We start from the raw sequence: 21,066 nt of genomic DNA, 5'->3' as shown, positions 1-21,066 counted from the left end.
TCATCGATCTTGGGCACGTTTAATTCAATTTTACATTATGCTGCCGATCGATCCATCGAGTAGAATGAATATTTGTTACATACGGATGAAACTCTAATTAATAAGTCGTATGGTATAGGAAGAAAATATACAAGTACGTACATAGGACGGCAGCAGCTCATGACAGTGCAGGCTATTTGTGTACTAGTATAACTGCCTGTATATGTGAAGCGAGACATGAATTTTAATGGAGAGGCCCCTCCTCTTGCTTCTTGTCTTGGTAGCTTCCTTTTTTCTGTATATGGTCCCAATCAATTTGCAATTGGACATTCATATCAAAACAACCACGCACCATTCTAGTATTTCTACTACCCCTGTCCCCTGTTTCTGTTGCTACTTGCTAGCCAGCCATGGAGACACAAAGCTAATCTAGTACTGTACTGTACCCTCTACTCCATCCGTCCAAAAAAGAAAAAACTAATTTAATATTGAATGATACACATTTTCTCTTCGTTAAACTAAAAAATGTCTTATCCAATACCAGGTTGGATTTTTTATGTGACAGAGGGGGTAAGTAACTAGGTGTATTGCGTTTTCCGATGCATATGTATATGAGCACTCCCTTTGTTGAAAAAAAAACTCAACCTAAGAGGTGATGTGACCCCTCTTAGTATAATGAATTTGAATAGAAGATTGTCTTGATTTGTTTTACTAGGAGGGTTCACATTTCCATCTAGGTTATGGGTCTGTTTAGTTCCCACGCAAAAACTTTTGACTCTATCACATCGAATGTTTGGACACATGCATAGAGTATTAAATATAGACAAAAAAAAAACTAATTACACAGATTGTGTGTAAATTGCGAAACATTGCTCCATGATTTGATAATGTGGTGGTACAATAAATATTTGCTAATAACGGATTAATTAGGCTTAATAAATTCGTCTTGCGGTTTACATGTGGAATCTGTAATTTGTTTTGTTATTAGGCTACATTTAATACTTTATATGTGTGTTGGTATGTCCAATGTGAAATGCAGAAACTTTTCACCCTTGGAACTAAACAGGGCCTAAGTTATTTTTGAGAGGAAGAGAGCACGTAGGAAATCAAAATGGCAATGCAAAGGCAGGTACGTGATGATACACACATAATCGAATCGAATCGATAGATGGATAGATAGTGATGAACAGTAGCAAGTAATAGTGCATATCATTCGTATAGATGAGTGAGAGAGATGATCGAAGAAGCAGTAGGCAGTGACAATCATCCTTCCCCCTGGCGCCCAGACACACCATCATATCATTCGTTCCATTGCTCTTGCAGTCTGGCTGTTGCTGCTGTACACACTAGATTAGCATCGAGGACTAGGAGTAGCTGCTGCCACTGCCATGACATCTCTCCTATATGTAGGCACCGCAGGAGTATATACAGGCAGAGAGGCAGCAGCCATGACCATGAACACTACAAGGAAGGAGTAGATAGCTAGGAATTAATTAATTAAGCTAAGGATGATGAAGAGGTTCTACTCGTCGATCGGGCAGGGGGTGGAGGCGCTGCACCGGAGTCTGGCGGTCGGCGAAGTGGGGTTCATGTCGGCGGCGTTCGTGCAGCAGGCTGCGGCGCTGGTGCGGTCGGTGCACGCGCAGCTGCTGGAGGTGGTGGGGAGGCTGCACCTGCCGGCGGGGGAGAGGTGGCTGGACGAGTACATGGACGAGACCTCCCGCCTGTGGGACGCCTGCCTCCTCGTCCGCGCCGGCGCCTCCGCCCTCCACGCCTACTCCGCCGCCGCCGCCCACGCCATCCACCACCTCTACGACCATGACGACGACTACATCCACGCCGCCCGCGCCATCAACGCCCCTCGCCGCCACGCCGCCGGCCTCCTCCAGGACAACCGCGCCCTCCTCCACGACAACATCCTCGACCCGGCCTCCCTCCTCCTCCTCGACCACCGCTCCCCGAGGGACCTCAACCTCAACGCCTTCAACGGCTTCCGCGCCCTCCTCTACGCCCTCCGCAACGCCACCTCCTTCCTCCTCGCCATCCTCCTCTCTGCCACCGTCTCCTCCTGCCTCCCCGACCACCTCATCTCCACCTGCACTCCCCTTCCCCTGCCCACCGCACCCGGCTACGCCTCCTCCATGGCTCGCCTCCGCCACCGCGTCGCCCAGGAGATGCGCGCCCTCGCCGCCCCCGCCGCCGACGGCATCCTGATGTACGAGTTCCGCCAGGCCAGGGCCGCCATCGACAGCCTCAAGGCCGACCTCGACAGGGTCGTCGCCACCGGCACCGGCTACGCCCACCGGGAGGACATGGCCGAGAGGGCCCACCTCGTCAAAGGCTGCCTCGCCATGCTCAGCTCCGGCGCCGAGGCCGTCATCGCCGAGCTCGACGACTTGTTCGATGACATTGTCGAGGGCAGGAAGATGCTCTCCGACCTCTGCAGCCATCGCTGATCCAAAGTCTAATCCAGACATCCACTGTATGATTATTAATTATTGCCACAAACAGATTATTAACATCATGCATGCATATTACTAATATAATTAATGCATGGTAGATAGTCGCATTAGCACAAGATGCATGGATGAGTTTGCTACTAGTAATTAACAAATGAGAATTACTTAATGTAGTACTCCAGCTAGGAAGGTCGTAGGTGTTTTTGTTTTCTTGTAATTCAGGCACTTCTCTAGCTTAGCTATATCACTCATCTAGTCACTGTATCTAGCTATAGATCGATCAATATATATGCCCATGCATGCCATCTTTGTGTCTCCAAATTACCATTGCGGCTACTAGCGACCAGTTCATGCTTAATTGTCAGAATCAACATATATATATGTCCACTAGTAAGTCCTAATTCTTCTTTTGTACTCCATATTTTAATGGTGTTTTATGACTGATGATGGTGTAATATTTACTACCTGTGAAAGGAAGAATCTAAAAGTGCGACGAATCAGATGTCCGAAAGGGAAACCAACTCTTTGCCCTTTTCTAAAACTGGAAAAGTTCCATTAAAAAAAATAATAAAAAAACTGGAAAAGTAACAACTTGGACAGACTAGAGAGGAGGGGACAAAAAGAAACAAGTACTGGTAATCGGGAAGGGTTTAAAAATGACATCTTTTAACCTCCATCTCTTTGCTCTAGCTTCTTCTTCTTCTTCTCCCTTTTGTTCTTGGCGGTAGGCTTATCACCTTCCTTATCATTCATCACTCCACTATGCGAGAATATATATGGCAGCACAAACATATTAATTGGTTATTTTAATAATCACTCAAGCAAAGAAGATGAACAGGGAAAGAAAACTGAGAACAGCACACACCCTCGATGCAGCTACGCAGAGCTCTTGGACATGATTCTCCATGATATTGCTCACCATTTTGGCTGCAAGATGATGAGAAGGTGGGTCCTCTTGAATTGGGACATGGCAATGATCACCTTGACTTGTAGGACTCAATCAGATGAAGAAATGCCAAATCGATTGGATTCAAGCATCTTTCTTTGCAGAGTCATGCATGAGGTGGAGAAACGAAGAATGATGATAATTGGAGTATAGCTAGCCCATATTCCATTCTTTGTGGGTTGAGAATCTGCATGTATGCAATGGGGAATTAAATTAGCTGACCTTGACTGCACTCCAACAAATGAACAGCGCGACAACAATCCCTTGGCTAAAGCAGTTCTGCAACCAAGCACCAAGACAAGATCAAAAAAACAATCGCAATGCCATAGTTATACTTGTCTTAAAAAAGAAAAAAATTCCTCTGCTCGTCATAATCTTCATTACAAGGATTTGGGCGAGAAGTCGATGCCATGCTTGTGGTTGTGAACATACCCCTTTAATTTGCGACAACCCAGGTTTTGTGCTTCATGGCAGCACTCCTATTTTGCTTCTGCGAATGAGTATGGCTCAGTGCTCACAGCAAGAAGATCGTCTCCAGCGGAAATGAATCGGAGCAATATTGGTCTATCAATAATGTCACAAGTTACCAACTAACTAGCTGGTGGAAACTGAGGTTCAGAATAATCATCAATTTTGCAATTTCACTGTAATAACTGTGAAATTAACAATGAACATTTGTATACATACATGTACTGTAGGCCTCACTTGCCCCCCATCGACTTGCCTAAAATCTGCAAACTTCTCTGGGGTTGCCAAAATCAATTAGTGAGTGAGGCCCTCCTATGTACACCATTTTACAAAATGAAAAAAAAAAAGCCAAGTAGCAACAGGATAGGATTCAACAACTGTCAGAGAAGTCATTTATACAACTGTCTCAGCCTCAATTGGATGCTGAAGCAGATTGTCATCACTATGGACTTCTACCAACATGTTATTGCTATGCCCAAACGATTTGCTTGGTCCGGAAGAATTCTCTGAACTCCATGTATCTGGAACTGTGAGGAAGTGCTTCGCCATGAACTTCCGGAACCTTTTCTTGTACTCCTTGGGTGAAACTACAGTTGGTGAAACATTCTTTGGCACTACTAGGGAACTTTTCACCCATGTTTCCAGCTGCTTGTCCCAAGTGTACTGCCTCAGATAATCAATGATGCCAAATACAAGCTCATGCTTTTCTTTGTCCACTCCCACAAGCAGAGAATAGTCCATAACGTTGACCGACTGCAAGCCAATAAATCGGTTAAAGACACATTTTTAATTGAAAGCCACAATTACCTGTAATTGGATTCAGGATTTGCTTTATACATACAGTGAGGAATGATGTGTCGTTCCAGATTGCACGTTGCAAAAGATGCTTTGTTCTTCCACCAATATAAATCGGAGAAACACGCATGTCCTCGACGTAGTTTTGATCCAAGTAAACAGTATTACGGTCATTGGAGTGTGCAACGTGTCGTGAAAAGATAGCACCTTTAAGATCATAAATCCGTGAAATATTGTGCCCGAAGAGAAGGTTTTCCATCACCAACAGATCGATCTTTATCTCTTTTCCATGCCTTGTTTGCTTAACCTGAGAAGAAGCAACTTGTAAGAAAAGCACTATAAAGTCAGGAATATATTGAAATAAACTCCAATTATCAATGTAAAAGTACCTGATAAATTCCCAATATTTTGGCAAGGCAAGTTTGGCTTCCAGTGTCTAGAGAATGGTAAACATGCTTGAAGTAATCAGGGGCAAATTTTATGAAGGACTCAAACTCTGTCTTCTTTATTTGCTTTATGATGAACCTGTCATCCACTGTCTTTGCAAAGAAAGCTTTACTTTTTCCACCCTGAGCATCCCACTTCTTGCAGCGACTTAGGGAAGTAATATATGCAAGCTCAGATGGGCAGCACTTCTTTCGAAGATCTTGGAATTGTTTAGCATATATGCTAGTAACAGAATATTTGCCTCTGAGAGCTACTTTTCCATTTACAGCGACTTCTGGATGTATTGAAGAGAACAAAGGCAAGCTATCATAACCAGATAGGTCATCTGATGAAACTGATGAACCAAGAGACAAAAAACTTGCTTCGGAATCTAAAGATCCGATAGATGACCATGGTGATGAGTCAAGAGAACTTCCAGACATAAAGCTATATGATTTTTCCATTGTTTTAGCATGCTCCAACCTGGCACCCTCTGTTTCATTCTCCACTAAATGGCGGTGTTCCCCAGATACAGCAAGAGCACGGGCTATTATACTAGATATCTCATCCTCCAGTACAGATAAAATATTACCACCTGGACCAACAGTGAACTGTGGAGAGCTCACTTCTTCATGTTGCTCAAACAAGGGAGACATATGAGACGGAGAATAACGGTTGACAATTTCAAATTTATCCAAAATTTCATTTTGTATGTCCTTTCTGTAAGCCAATTGACATTCATGGAAAGAATTCCAAATCCACCCTTCCCCTGTATCCCAGTCTGGAATTTTTCTGAAATGATTGGGAGCGTTTGAAGGCTCCTGGTCCAAAGAAATTGGATGAACAACTATCCCATCACCCTGAACCTCTGAAATTTCAAATGAAGGAACTTCTTTGGTTTGTGCCATGCTATCTACCTCTAGTTGACAAGGAGCAGTGTAAGAGTCTTCATCATTTCTACCTCCAGTGGAAGAAAATTGAGCACACCCAGCCCCCTGATTTTCAGTAAGCACGGGTGCTTCAATGTCAACTGATTGGTGGTCAATGTAATTTCTATTACTTGGACACTCAGTCAAACCAACTGCGCTCAAAACTGATGTAGTTCTATCACATGTCAATTCGTCAGCTTTATTTTCAATCTCCTGATTTACCCTAATATTCTTGACAACAGTATCAAAAGGATCTTTGCAACTAACAACACGCTCTTGTCCAGCTGAAACACACTTAGTAAGTTGATCCAGTCGACGGTCCCACAAATAAAGTTCAAGTAGAAGATCCTGGTAGGACCAATTGATATCAACAAGTTCATGCACAGATGCAGATAGATTCTCATTCTGATTAATTGTCTTTTCTAGAGAATCCTGGATGGCAACACAGATGATAGCACAAAAAAAAAAAATTAAACACAACAAATTCATCTAGAAACAAAAGTCCTACTGTGATGTGCAGGAATACCATTGGCGACACCTACACCAATGGAAATGAAGGGATGCTTACCTCAAAAAAGGCCTTTTCTTTGATCAACAACTCTTCAAGTTCAGAGAAGTCTTTAACAGGGAGAGAGCCGGTGCAATTGGTTGTTGTCACATCAAGAAGCTGATCCTTTAAGGGTTGTAGCATGCTTGCAACCTCAGAAAAAAGCTTTATACCTCTAGCAAGAACCTTGAAAGATGAAACATAAAACATTAAAACATATCGAAAACATAGCATGATTATACTGAAGTTAATAAAACATACATATCTCCTCTCTTCTTTAAACCAATCCTGCCTGCAGGGATTATCAAACTGGAGAGTGGTTTGTGGTTTGCAGGTTGTATAAATTTCAACTGATGAGTACCGGAACATTGCAACTTTCGAGCCCAACCTGAAAGCAGTAGTGAACAGACAATAATGAATGTCAAGAAAGACGAAAGGTATAGTAGTATGTCTTTCCACGGCATAGCTATGCTTGGTAACCAAATACTGGTGTTTCAGCTTAAAATTATTTTTGTTTGATGCAAATGAAAATATGCCTAGCTGGCTAGCTTACCCAAAAAAGCGCAAGCAGTCCCTGTTCACCAAATGTCCGCATATTGAAAGCCTTCTTGCCGCAGAATGGCTTGAAAAACTGAGTTCTAGGAATTTTCCAAAAGAGAGACTTCGTGCTTCAGATGATATGAGCACTCTTGGAGTCGATTTGGACATCCCATGTTCATTCTCACATCTCAAGCATCTGGTCCACATCCATATTTTCCCTTCAGATTCACCAGGCAAATGATGTTGAGGCGCCAAATGCTTGACTCGAACGGTCAAATTCCCATTCCGATGAGTGTAAGAGTACAGATGAGACTCTGGAAACTCTCCACATGAAGAGCAGCTCAGTTTCTGCTATGAATTTACATCAATGAGCTGAGTAAGCATCCAAACAGAATCAAGTTGCAATGCTAAAACAAAATGTGGGTATTTCGTGAAAATAAGAAAAACTACTCGAGGACAAAGTAAAAGTTTAATAAACAGTGTACCTGATTCTGCAAAACCGGATTCTGCAAAATGTCTTGCAAATATCGCCCTAAGGACACATCGAAATTCCCATAATATTTTATACGAGAAAGATGGCTCTGCTCACAAATAACCTGCTTTGTTATGCATTGACTGGACATCAAAATTAATATGCTGTGAGTATCAAGGGCATCATCCGCTTGATCTTCGTTAGTAGTTTTCTCTTTGCTAATGATATCAATGGTGCTATGTTGTTCCCCATCTTCTACCATAACAGGTGATTCTTCACGTTTGTCGTGCGTAGAATTTGTTGGCATTATATCTTGAATTCTTTCTTGTCTCTGGTGATCTTGTGAGCAATCCACATTTGCAGTAGAAACTGCAGGCTCTTCCACCTTTGACCCAACATGAAAACCATTACTGACAATTTCTTTACCAGATTCAACCTCGCCTTCTATCTGGGTAGCAGATGTTTCTTGCAAGGATGTGACAGGTAAATAAATATTCTGATGAGATAACATGCCAACGTATTTCCTTAGCGTTCCTGGGACTGGTGATGGTAACCTTTGAGAATGAAGTGGTGGCTTTGAGTCGTATCGGATACTTGCATCTTCTCCAACACTCGAGGAGCTGTTTGTTATTGAACTTGGAGCATCTACTTTTGTTGATGAACTGAGGGATTTCTTCACATCAGTGTAGCCATTAGAAGTGGCATGGTACAGTCTAAGTGCTGGAGAGTCATCTCGTGAAGGAAAGTCAGAGGCACAAAGAACAGATGGATCGTAACCATTTGCTGATGGCCCTGCCATGGCAGTAACAGAATTCTCTCTTGAAGCATTTTGATCATTCAAAAATATCCTCTGATCTTCAAAGAATGATGTTTCAAGAATCAAGTGGTACGCTGCAAATACTGTGTAGTGCATGACTTGCTTGACTTTTTTCAGTTCTTCACTATTTGCACCCCTTAGCAATATCTGGATGATAAAGAAAGAATTATAATTGTGCAGATAATTTATAAAAAATATGGACTACCCCACATGTGTCTACTCAGTGGAAAGAAGTGACTCCACATGTGCCTATTCAGTCGAGAGAATAAGTATGCATGGAAGGGGTCATATTCATTTGGCATCATAATAAAAAAAAGATGCATGAAACTTGCTACTGTATAGCACATCATAATCAAAACCAGGTTTGCTATTGTAAAGAACCATAGAGTGCATAGCTCCTGCCAAGCTTTATTTGCTAAAATTTGGCATGCCTTGCCAAAAGACAAGGAGCAGCTCCTTTGTCATGTTTTGAGAGCATTTCAGATATCTACACCTCCCTACTATCCCTTTTGTAAGTCAAAACATAAAAATCTTTTACTTCACTTCACTTGGATATGGGGCAGGATCAGACAAGTACCATCAGGAATCAATAATTGTTTGAAGTAAAAGACAGCAAGCTAGAATAGATTGGCATACAACAGTGACAGGGGTGTTTTGATTAGAGGTTTCATTGTCACTCCTAATAAAAGGATGGGGAGATTTCAGGAAGAACAAATTTTATGGACGAAATGAATAAGATCAAAATGCATGAATGTGTTATAGATACTACAATTATGAACTAGACATACCGTACAACCCAACGGTTTGGGGAAGCCTTCCAAGAACATTAATGTTTTCGATAGCCTTTTTCCACCATCACTGGCACTGTTATGCTCCTCAATAAATTTTTCTATGTGGAACGAGTCACAACGTTTCAGCTTTGGTTTATCCAAGACTTCTGAGAATGAGATTATGGGAGAACCCGTACAGCGAGCAATTCTTTCCAACCGATTGAGCTTCATATCGAAAATTAGAGTAACACCTTCTTTCAGAAGAAGTTCTTGTATATCCCGTGAAACAGTTTTCTCAACCAAAATAACATTAGGACTACATATTTCCATCATTTTACTAATAGCCCTCTCCAGATGGTCTTTTTCCTACCATAGAGACGCAAAAAGGAAACTATTAACCTTCAAGCCAACAAAAATGGGATTTAATTTAATATCTGCATGCATGTATATGTAGTGGCAAACCTGATCCATTGAATTGAATGATGACAAACCAACATCAGAATGCCCAAGGACTCCTTTGAGAAGCAGCAGTCTAGGATTGTGGCAACTGGTCGGCATGTGCTTGTGAGCAGCATTTTTCTTGAAGACTAACCCCTTGATCACCTCACTGCAATCAACATTGCAAAATGAAGGGGGGGGGGGGGGGTATAATTTGAAACATAAAAAAAAATTCAATGTTTTCAAAGAATTTTCTTCAGTAAGGAACAAATTATGTTTCACCTTTGCCGACGAGTACCAGATGCTATGCACTTGACCTTGATGTAAGATCCAGGGTCCATTTCCTTTCCCTTGCTAGCATCTGGTTTGATCAGTAGTGCAGCTTCCCACGATAGGGAGGTAAGGATATCAAGCCAACTCTCACCGCTCTCTCCTTTGGAAAAGGAGATACCAGCAGAGGCCAGGAACCGACTTACAAGTATCTTTAACTGCCCATTCATGGCATCTAGCATCGCGCTTTCTCGCTCATCCCTAGTATTGTGGCTGACCTCCTGCTCCTCATTAGTGGCTGGGAAACTTGACCGGCCCCACTTGATCCCATCACTGTAATCATCGTCGTCGTCAGCGTAAGCAATCTTTCCAGAAACACTGTCAGCCTCATATTCCTTGTCTGCAGCTTCAGGTGGTATCCAGATGCTATCATTTTCAGTGCATGTTGAGTCAATACTGCCACTTTTGCCACTGGTACTCTCAGCCCCATCGGATTCATCACCAGACTTAACCGAGCGGTCATCTATAGAAAGAGCATCACGGTTCATATGTTCATGTTTGCTCTGCAAAGCACTAGAGGAGAAATTGTCATCTGTGGATAGATCGCTGCTGCTTGTACGCTTTTTGGTATCCCCAATTCCGTTCTGTCCAGAATGCTCTGCATCATACACGCTGTGATCGCTGCGATTACCATCTAAAGCCTCAGACAAAGCGTCCCTGTCCGTATGAGAAAATACCGGGTCACAATGCAAATAGACACATAGGTCATAGGAAGACAATAAATACAGGGTTTTGGCAAAGTGAAACAATAGCAAATTAATAGCAACTTGCAGGGCATGACATGTGTTGCAACGGAGTTCCCTTTCCTCAAGGGTAATCCATCTTACCTGGAGGCGAACTAGCTAGCTAGGTTGTCGGGAATTAAACCTACAGAAATACTCCTAAGTAATAAAAATTCTGTCTGTATGGTGAATGGTGACTCAAAGCTACAGATGTTGATGGTGGAAGAAATTGATTGACCCAGGCTACATGTGTGCAAGACCGAAAATCAAAGAAGTGGTCTATATATGGCTTCTAAGATATATTGCTATGACTGTCAAAATGTAATGAGTGATGAAACATGGATAGATTGAAGGTTAAGCAATTAGTAGTAGTATATCTATGCGTAAAAAGAAAGGGAGATCCACAAACAGAGGTGGGGGAATACCTTGTTGGTGGATCCATGTCTTGCTGGGCACATGACATGGCCTGCAATCTGCAAGGCAAGGGCAAAGCAGGCGTCACATATACGCTACCCCTCCGACTCCGAGCACCTCCGCCGGCGGCCACCGCTCCGAATCGACGACCTGACCACGACCAAGCAGAAGCAGGCAGTCAGTCAGTCAAACCTCCATTACCACATCCAACAAATCGAGGGAAAGAAAGAGACGATCGATCGGTGCTCACAAGTAGAGAGCTACAAAAGAGAATTTGCAAAACAAATTTGACACAGATGATAAGTGGCAATGTGAAAAGAGGGGAGGAGATTGAACTTGAATCCGGAGGAGGAAGAAGAAGAAGAAGACAAAGAGGAAACTTGCAGCAATTGGGGGGAAAAACAACCGAGAGTCCAGGCTGGCCATCCCGACTACATCCAATACAACAACTATATAATAATAATAATAATTTAAATAAACACGGAAAGAAGGAAATTTTAAAAAAGAAGAGACACAACAACACAAGGGGCGCGTCGGGATGGTCCAAGTCAGCGGCTGGCACGCATTGGGGAATCAAATTGACGGCTACGAACCACGCACCATCGCAAAAAATGACACAGGACGAACATTTCACATCAAAAACCGATAATTTTTCATTCCAAATCATCGACTTTGGATCCCCGGAAAATCCAATTGCAACCCCCAGTCAGTTTCATCGGGGGATCAAAAATCTCAAATTTCCCAAGTGAAGCAAGAAAAGGAAACAGCTTGCGAGAGATGTTGGATCTATACCTCAGCCAAAGTGGCAAGGCAGGGAAGGGGTCAGTCTGTATTCGCTCAGATCTCCGCCGCCGCCCGCGTTTGTTGCACAATACCGACCACTACAATTGAATCTGGCAAGCAATTGGGAAGAAGAAGAAGAAGAAGATAGGAGAGGTGGAGAAGAGAAGAATGGAGGAGGAGAAAATGGAGGTGGCTGTGGACTTGGCGTGGTGGAGAAAGCAAGAAAGAAAGAAAGAAAAATTTACGACTAGTAAAGCTGTTTCCCGACTCTAGTGTATTCCATTGTTGTTGAATTTGTACTAGTAGTTGAATGTTGGTGTTCTTTCTCTCCTACTACTAGTAAGTAGAGTATTATCCTCTGATGATGATGAGTCTCCCTCCACTCCAACTCGGCAAATCGTCTCCGGTCTACGCTCCTCGTGGAGCCCACGCACAAACTATCTTCTCTTCTCTTTTTCTTTTTCACACACAAGTACTATTTTTATTCAATTTCTTTCTTTAATTAATTAATTATCTGAGGAGAGGAGAGGAGAAAAAATTGCCTTGGAAACACGCGACGCAGTCCAAGGACAAGGAGGGAGACGACGACTCTACCAACCGTCTCTGACCGCGTCGGACCTCATCAATTAATTAATTGATTGATTGATTAACCAATATCAAGCGTAAAACCCATGTAGGAGTATCAAAATAAATTTTACTGCTTCCAAATCTTTGTAAATAAATCTAATTAATTAACGTTGACATTGCATCTGTTATGTATGTCTATATACAAAATCGTGACGTATGCACGTATGTATGTGCATGCCTACGCAGGGTAGTTCGAATCGTTTTTATGCTACTACTTTCTTTTTTAAAAAAAAAAACTTACTGCCAAAAAAAAATTAGTACAACAAATCTTTAGTTACCATCCCTGCTATATGTGCTAGCTCTCGGTCTTTTGTTAATCAAATCCTATATATGCTCATACCATCCTATTCCTACATACATATATGTATGTTGTATGTACTACGGAGTAGTTATGTGGGGTCTATTTGCCTCACCACCCCCACCACAAGAAACGTTTAAAGAACGTTGAAGATATATATGATGCTTTGCGTTAAGCTTGTGATTATGTCACGAGCCACGCACCTTCAACTTCTTCTAAAGAACAATTAACTACTTAAACAATGTTATTAGTAATTAATAAGCATGATGTATAGGCTCACATCATGTATATGAAAGAAACCCCGCGGCAAAAAAAATTAATTAATAAGCACATAATTAATTTTAAAAGAGCATGTACGTATTGCCGAATATGAAAAATTAATCTCCCTTCGTTGTATGCGTGCGGAAGTAGATCCTCTCACCTAATTATATACTAGAAAAGATGTCCGTACGTTACAACGGGTAAACATTTTTCAGTAATATATTGAGAGCTAAGTAATAAATTAAAATATTGGGATCACTATACATTATAATTGAAAAAGTTAATAAAAATCTTAATATTGGAATCGCTATAGATTATAATTAAAAAAAGTTAATGAAAATATTTTCTGGGTTTTGACCGAAAGCCTTCCTTCCTTTTCAGCCCTAGGCTAGTCCGCTACCTCCCTCCATTTGGTCTGCTTCTCTTCGACCCTACCATCTTCAACTTCCCGAATATGACTACATCTTCAACCTCCCGAAGATAATCCCGTGCCCATACGTTTGCTAGAGCAAATCTCCCCATCAAATCCGGCCGAATCTTTCTTGGTAAACCAAAATTGGTCGAGGGTTTTTAATCCACTCGATCTACTCTTTCCGTTTTCCCCAAAATCAGAGCATAAAACTCGGGATAAAAATAACCGAGGAAGATCGCCGTCATCATCGGCAACTATAGAACAGAGATTAAAACTGGCAATTAAAGCCGAATCGAAGGGAAAATCATGGAGAAAATGATAAGAGGAGTGGGGAATCCATTTTTGCAATTAAATTGGAGGAGAAAATACACAAATCGGTATGGCAGCGGCGCGGCGCTAGGGTTCACCTCGGGAGGCGTGCGGTAAACAGATGGGATTATAAAACCGGAAGAGAAAAACAAAAAGCATACGGGAGAAAAAAACAGGTGACAAAAAACATTGACGAAAAAACTAAAAGCACCCGAGAGGTGCGCGGTGAATAGATCGGATTAAAAAAAAGAAAAAACCAAAAGCTTTAGCGTGTGCGCATAAAAAACTCTTTTGCGTGCAAAGAAAAAAGGGAAAAAAATATCGGTGCCAAAAAAAACCAAACGGACTTTTTTTTACTGGAAGATTTTTTTCCTTTTTCTACATAGTCGGACAAGAGATTTTTTTTTTTTTACTGACGACGACGGAAGCTTTTTTTTTAATCGCTCTTTAAGTGACGACGGAACTTTTTTTTTAATCACTCGTTAAGTCGGACTTTTTTTCTTCCTTTATTTACCTTTTTTTAGTCGGACTTCTTTTACTTTTTTTTAAGAAGAATTTATTGTAGTAGACATATAGATTAAAACCGAAACATAAAACTAAAACCGTTTCAAAGACAGATGACGTACCAAAATTCTGGCAAAAACACCTTAAACTTTTATAATAGGTAAAGACACGTAGTTCAGTCACTGACATATGGATCATATTGACGTGCAATCTTTTTACGCGTTCGCGAAAAAAAAGTGACATATGGATCACACTTTAGTATGGTTCGTGTCAGATGATCTCATTCCTACGCACAGCATTTATTCGTCATCGATTATTTCTTTTTAAGATGATAAAAAATATTTCGGTCTTTGCTACAAAATGGTACTATAGAAACAACTATGAACTAAAAACAAGGTTTAATTAAAAAACAATAAAACTACTCAAAATACCAACTTATAAAGATAAAGATAAAAAAGACTTCTATCTGTAGTTGCCATCGATCCATTAATCGTTATAATTAACGTATGTCTGAAGAACGCTTATTTCAAGCAACCAATCGACAAGACTTTACGGAGTGTGTATTGTTGTTCCTAACTCCTAAGTCCTAACATGATCGATGACTTAACTGAACCACACATGCTGGACTTAATATCCAGTTCATATATAGAGAACAAAATAAATAATAACAATATCCTTTTCGTCAACCTTATCCTGTCTAGATAATTAAGCTCGTTGGTATTATAGCTACATGCATGATTCCATATTCTGTAATATAATGTCATAATTTACGTTGAGCTAGCATATTTGAAAACATGAAATATTTATCAGAAATCGCACTAATATCTATATTACTTTGGTGGTGTCCCTCATTCCCAAACAACACCATACATACTAGTAGGGACTTGTACTTTTATGAGAGGGACTGAAGTCCCTCTTTCCCAAACACTAGTATGGTAGTGATGTGGTGGTTCTGCTAGTCACGGTTCCACCAGACACCCACTACCACTGCCACGTGGACCCCAAACAATAGGATTGATGGACTGTATATATGTCAAGCTAACCACTGAAAAATATAACTGATGCAAGTGTGATGTTTTTTAATAAATAATGAGAAATGATTTTGTTATAAAACCGACCCCGATAATACATCGGAAACCAAACGCGAAAGAAACGTCATATGAGATCCAAACATGATGACGACAATGATGACTTAGCATAGGTGAGAGGTATCGGCTGTCGGCGGCGTCTGGCCGAGAATCATTAATTGTAATTCGGATACGTTGTAATATGCTTGATTGGGGAGGACCACTGCTCTGGGGATGTAGGCTTCGGCTGAACCTTATTAACAAATAACGTGCATCGATATTGTCTTCAATATTGGATCTTCTATGGTGTTCCTTTCGCTTGTTTAATTGATATAAATTAGAATTTTTCATGTTCTATTCATTCTCATATGGTCTTAATATTATGTGAGTGGTTCAGTAGCATGGTTGGGCTAGACTAAGAAGGAATAATGCCCAACAGACATTGTTCATTGTCTTCCCTAACTCAAGGCGAGAAATAAAAGAGGAGGGAAGATGGGCGCCAGTGCTCCAGTGACCAAACGATGGTGAGGAAAGTGGTAGGACGTGTATGTGGTCCCGATAGAAAGAGAAACGACAACGACGAGCTTTAGTGGTGAACACGACTGGATGCAGGCGTGTCAAAACACGTTCCCGGACGAGAGGATTCTTTTTTCCTTAAACACATAGGAAAAAACGACTAATACTATTCGTCGTCTTCCCTAGCCAACACAAGAAACAAAAGATGAGAGAAGATGGGCGACAGTGCTCCAGCGACCAACGGCGGTAAGTAAGGTGGCCGGACGTGTTCCACATTATGACTCATCCATTGATGGTGGCGGTTGGCTACGAAGAAAACAAGAATAATGGAAACGCGGCCGACAACAACATGGTCCCGACAGAGAGAAACGACAATGGTGAGCTCTTGTGCTGAACACGGCCGAGTGAGTACGTCAAAACGTGTTCCCGAACAAGGAGGTTCTGTTTTTCTTGAATGCACAAGAGGGAGGGAACACAGGCACAGGAGAGAGGAGGGGCGCCAAGGAGAAGAGATATCGAGGGGGAAGGGGGAGTGTGCAGCGAGGGAGAGATGGGGGGAAGGGGGGTGCCGGGAGGGAAGGAGTCAAGGAGGGAGGTGGGAGAGAAGGGGCGCTAGAGAGAAGAGGGGCTGCAGGGGAGGGGGAGAGATGGGGGCGCCGGGAGGGAGGGAAAGAGGAGGCGGCGCGGGAGGAAGGGGTGGGGCGGATGGACGAAGGGGAGGGCGAAGCCTTACGTATTTTTTAATTAGGTATAGATATAGATATAGATAATAGGAAATGGTCTAAGATCGAAATTATCATGAGGACTCTTTGTGAAATCTTGTTGTAACACATGAGCAATTAGCTAGTATATGCCAATGATCGAATACCTAGTTTCACCCTTATACCATATAAAATGAGATAATTATTTGTCCAACTACCATTTCTTCAAGCTAGCGCAATATATCATTGTCATGACAAACGATGGCAACTAGGAATCCAGAAGATGCATAGCATATATACAAATCCCTGTCAAAACAAGCTAGCTATTTCGCATTGCTGCGGTCGAAATTTAGGATCAATCATCATACATATCTTCATTACCTTTAAATGGAGATTAAGGAATAAACTTAAACTTTAAATAAGTTGCTTATTTTCTTTGGTTGGTGTTGTTGTACCAGTCTTTTCATCTATCATGGTTTTATTGTACCGTGCTTGGCCTTCGAACTAAAACTTTGTAATAGGTGGTTGTAGCTTCAGTTGAAACAATGACCAACTTTATATATCCATTATTAAAAAAAAGTTACATATTTCGCATATGTTGTAGGTGGGTAGTCTTATATATACCCCGTGTAATATAAATTTATCATAATTGATGTCTCAAGTTAAACTCTAAAAACTCTAAACATGTTTATTTTTCCAATATTAGAAAGTTGCATGTGGTAAATATGTCATGAAAAATACTTTGATAGTATTATAATATTGTTGGTTTTAAAATGTTTTGCTTTTAATTAGGTACAAATTACTCCCTTTGTCCTCGGAGGTAGTAGTAGTCAATGTTATATTTTCAAACAATATAGATGCGGCATTCAGAGTACATGCATGTTTTGTGACAAAGGGGAGTAAAAAAACCACGAGATCAGCACTTGAAATACTAGAGACACAGAGAGAATTTTCAACAAAAAAAATCAGCAATTTTAAACGTGGTTTCTTCTTTAAAAGTGATGAAGATTAATCTTGTCGGATAAAAGAAGGCAACTGGATCACACACGCGAAGAGAGAGAATACAAAACGAAGAAACGTGCATGGTACGTGTTGGCATATACTCCGTATATATCCTGGGAGTAGTGCCGGGCAACAAAAAGGGTAGGCCGCAGGCAAAGCACGAACTGATCGATGAATTGCTTACAAGCAAAGTGAAATGATTAAAAGCAACAATTAAAATTAATCAGTTTGGCTAGTACAATAAAAAAATCTCATATATAGCTCATTGGTTAATTGCTTAATTATTGGTTGAGATTGGAATTTGGATAGGGCCGGGTGGGAAGCATATGCTTAGTCATTATTAGTATATTGATTAATGAAATAGGAAAATAGAACAGTAGTGGCTACCGGAAGAATAGAAAACATTAGAACATGCATGCTGGTCAAACTATAGATAGGAAACATTCGCGCATCCCTGGTTTGACCGTGTCGGTACGTTTGGATGTCGATCGGATCCGAGCAATCTTCACGCGACCGTACCTAGGCCTGGTTTAGTTCCTAATTTTTTCTTCAAAATTTTAACTTTTTTATCACATCAAAACTTTTCTACATACATAAACTTTCAACTTTTCAGTCACATCATTACAATTTCAATTAAACTTATAATTTTAGCGTGAACTAAACACACCCAGCTACAATTTAATTTCACTAATGAAATATAATCCATGTTTGATTTTTCTTTTTTTTTTCAATTGTGCAATAAACGTACATACACCACCATACATGCAACACCACACTCGTACACCCGAGAATGCATCCCCTAACATGTACTAAAAAGACAGAAACCAATAGCACATCTCGATCTGATCTCACTCAAATCATGGTACAAGCTTCACTTGCATATTTGCTAAGTATTCATGGACATATTTGCTAAAGATATGCATCCACGACTTTATCATCACATTACTATACGTCAATACCAGTGGTGCTTTCCCGATGTTTTCTTTCTTTTCGGTTGTAAATCTTTTTTTTTCTCTCACTCCATATATCAATCTGTCTATTAATTGTTAGATATGTGTGTTTTTTTCCTCCCTAGGGAATCTGTGTAGCTAGTCATTTTCTTAATCAATTGCTATTAATTTGCTAATAATGCACGGATATGTATTACGTCCCAACAAGCTAGGGCCAAGGCATGCATGTGAGTCAGCTAGCTGTGGAGAGTTTTTCTTTTGTTACGATACAATGTACTAGTTACACACACATATACTATCAGTATAAATGATTCAAAATATTTAAATTGGTTTGTTGTTTGACTTAAATAGAATGTAATATAAAATTGAATGAGGTAAAATTGTCTTTTAGTCCTACCACATGAAGGGCGATTCGATTGCATGCGGATGATCAATATTCATATCGGGGTATATATATGTGAACATGTGATGGATGCTTGACATGCATATATGTGCAGCAGTTGATACTACTCCAGTTATCTCGATCTACTAATTGATCAATCAATTATTGTTCCGCTTACACATACACGTATATATGTGTGTGTACAACGTGTTTGTTCACTGATAGTGTCGTGTGAGGATCAAAAGGACCACGTAACCAACACGTGGCCGGCCGGCCAGTAGCAATATATATATATAGAGTAGAACTTAAAGAGTTGAAAATATCATGTACAATCATCGATCATGCGTATATATTCCTGCATGCATATAGAGTTGGATCGATCGAATTCGATCAGCACATGAACTACTCTCTTGTTATACATCCACTCATATTTTTATACTCAATCACTCCTGTATGTACCTGCTGCCTGCTGCAGGTTCCATCGTGTCCTAGAAGTAGATGAGATGGATGTTCCTGTCAACAAACAAGCCCAATAAGAGACAAGATGGGCTGGTCATCGCATCCAGTGTTCTATGGGCCGTATCTTGGAATCGGGTACGGCTATGCGGATTGGGCCGGCCCATTTACATGGAATATCATATAAGCGTGCATGTGATCGTACAAAGCAAAAGTTTTGGCCTGGCCCTCAAAAAAGAGAGAAGAAAAACAGAGAGGTTAGGTTAGTTTGGAGAAAGTTCCTAGCCAGGAACAGGAAGGAAGAAGGCACATGCAGCAGTTCAAAATTATTAGAGGCTGCACATCGCACTCTATCTTGTGCAAGACTCGTGACCATCAAATCCCAATCTAACAATTGTGATTCAACGTATGTGTGGACAACATATATACATAGCAAAAGAAATTAAAGAAAATGTGTGTGACCACACATACATCTTGTTCAATTATTTTTCTCGTGAAAAACAAAATCAATGGACGGCCATGGGAAAAAGAGATACCAGATCTGAATCCTGGAGGTACATGTGATTGGCTCACAAATTATTTTTTTTAAAAAAAAAAGCTCAAAAGAAGTTAAGGTGTGAAGAAGAAAACAAAAAAGAAAAGCGAGGCGACCACACGCAAGACGGCCGGACAGCATCGGCGATGTGCATCGTGTGGTGGTCGTTGCCCCATCCACTCCCCCGCAGATAAGCCAACCAGTCGCCGCTCGCCACGTGGCACCCTCCACCTCCCTTCTTATTGCCTCAGCCTCCTTCAACCTCACGCTCACATTCTTGCTAGCTCACTCCTCTCCTCCTCGTCTACCTTACCTAGCAGCAGCAGCTAGCTAGCTTAATTAGCTATAGCAGCCATGGCGGCGACGGCACTGAGCAGCCAGGTCCGGTTGCCGATGTCCCTGCGGGTGGCGACGGCGCCGGCGCCGGCGCGCGTGTCGGTGCTGCCGGCGAGCAACAAGCTGGGAGACAGGCTGCGGATGCAGGCGACGTACAACGTGAAGCTGATCACACCGGACGGCGAGGTGGAGCTGCAGGTGCCGGACGACGTGTACATCCTGGACCAGGCGGAGGAGGAAGGGATCGACCTGCCTTACTCCTGCCGCGCGGGCTCCTGCTCCTCCTGCGCCGGCAAGGTGGTCTCCGGCGAGATCGACCAGTCCGACCAGAGCTTCCTCGACGACGACCAGGTTGCCGCCGGCTGGGTCCTCACCTGCCACGCCTACCCCAAGTCCGACGTCGTCATCGAGACCCACAAGGAGGACGACCTCATCTAATCAATCAAGCAAGCTCCATATTTATAAATCTCTCGATCCATCTCCATGCGTTCTTGAGTTTATCAATTAAGAATATAATGTCGTCGTCCCTATGCTATGCAAGCAAAGTATTACGTACGTATATGTTGAGCGAGATAACAAAACACAGGCGTGCCCGAGGGTTAATTGTTGTTGTTTAATTAATGTACGTTTTGCTGCACCTGCTTAATCATATCCATATCACATTTTGGTGTCATATATGCATGCATTACTGTGTCATATATACTACTGTCAAATACGTACTCCATGTATTTGAAAGAACAGTTAATTAATAAGCTATATATCCTAGTTCTACTCTTGTGTCTACTCCATGTGTTTCGTACTGAATTAACTGTTCGTGTATGAATGGATGTATATATGCCGATCGAGGTCAAAATTAATCCCATTAAAATCGCTAA

General features: G+C 41.5%; 3 protein-coding genes across 4 annotated transcripts; 2 read left to right on the top strand and 1 right to left on the bottom strand.

Annotated features, from left to right (window-relative positions):
• The first annotated feature begins 1,168 nt into the window (after positions 1 to 1,168).
• On the top strand, positions 1,169 to 2,743 carry LOC4344441 (uncharacterized). Its single transcript, XM_015794606.3, has one exon. The coding sequence runs from the start codon at positions 1,488 to 1,490 to the stop codon at positions 2,433 to 2,435; it is 948 nt and encodes a 315-aa protein (XP_015650092.1). The 5' UTR covers positions 1,169 to 1,487; the 3' UTR covers positions 2,436 to 2,743.
• A 1,255-nt stretch (positions 2,744 to 3,998) lies between these two features.
• On the bottom strand, positions 3,999 to 12,150 carry LOC4344440 (putative 1-phosphatidylinositol-3-phosphate 5-kinase FAB1D). Of its 2 annotated transcripts, none has more exons than XM_015794604.3 (12): positions 11,845 to 12,150; positions 11,064 to 11,202; positions 9,869 to 10,573; positions 9,611 to 9,755; positions 9,167 to 9,514; positions 7,575 to 8,525; positions 7,103 to 7,437; positions 6,811 to 6,937; positions 6,571 to 6,735; positions 5,037 to 6,434; positions 4,694 to 4,954; positions 3,999 to 4,605 (listed from the first exon to the last, which is right to left on the bottom strand). In XM_015794604.3, exons 2-12 carry the CDS (start codon positions 11,099 to 11,101, stop codon positions 4,246 to 4,248), a joined length of 4,833 nt encoding a protein of 1,610 aa, XP_015650090.1. In that variant the 5' UTR covers positions 11,102 to 11,202; positions 11,845 to 12,150; the 3' UTR covers positions 3,999 to 4,245. The 2 variants fall into 2 exon arrangements, with proteins under 2 accessions (XP_015650090.1, XP_015650089.1); XM_015794603.3 differs by lacking the exon at positions 11,845 to 12,150 and adding an exon at positions 11,303 to 11,467.
• Positions 12,151 to 20,122: 7,972 nt separating this feature from the next.
• On the top strand, positions 20,123 to 21,066 carry LOC4344439 (ferredoxin-1, chloroplastic-like). Its single transcript, NM_001403311.1, has one exon. The coding sequence runs from the start codon at positions 20,210 to 20,212 to the stop codon at positions 20,627 to 20,629; it is 420 nt and encodes a 139-aa protein (NP_001390240.1). The 5' UTR covers positions 20,123 to 20,209; the 3' UTR covers positions 20,630 to 21,066.

Source organism: Oryza sativa, chromosome 8 (assembly GCF_034140825.1).
Source record: "Oryza sativa Japonica Group chromosome 8, ASM3414082v1".
Lineage (NCBI taxonomy): Eukaryota > Viridiplantae > Streptophyta > Magnoliopsida > Poales > Poaceae > Oryza > Oryza sativa.
Note: the sequence above shows the minus strand (reverse complement) of the source record. Positions and strands in the feature narration are given on the sequence as shown.

Bases quoted from the DNA above. Each gene is read 5' to 3' on its own strand.
- LOC4344440 (XM_015794604.3), bottom strand. From the start codon at position 11,101: ATGTCATGTGCCCAGCAAGACATGGATCCACCAACAAG. The intron at 6,435-6,570 runs GTAAGCATCCCT...GTTGCCATCCAG, and splicing joins AAGAAAAGGCCTTTTTTGAG to GATTCTCTAGAAAAGACAAT. The intron at 4,955-5,036 runs GTACTTTTACAT...GCTTCTTCTCAG, and splicing joins AAATATTGGGAATTTATCAG to GTTAAGCAAACAAGGCATGG.
- LOC4344439 (NM_001403311.1), top strand. From the start codon at position 20,210: ATGGCGGCGACGGCACTGAGCAGCCAGGTCCGGTTGCCGATGTCCCTG.
- LOC4344441 (XM_015794606.3), top strand. From the start codon at position 1,488: ATGATGAAGAGGTTCTACTCGTCGATCGGGCAGGGGGTGGAGGCGCTG.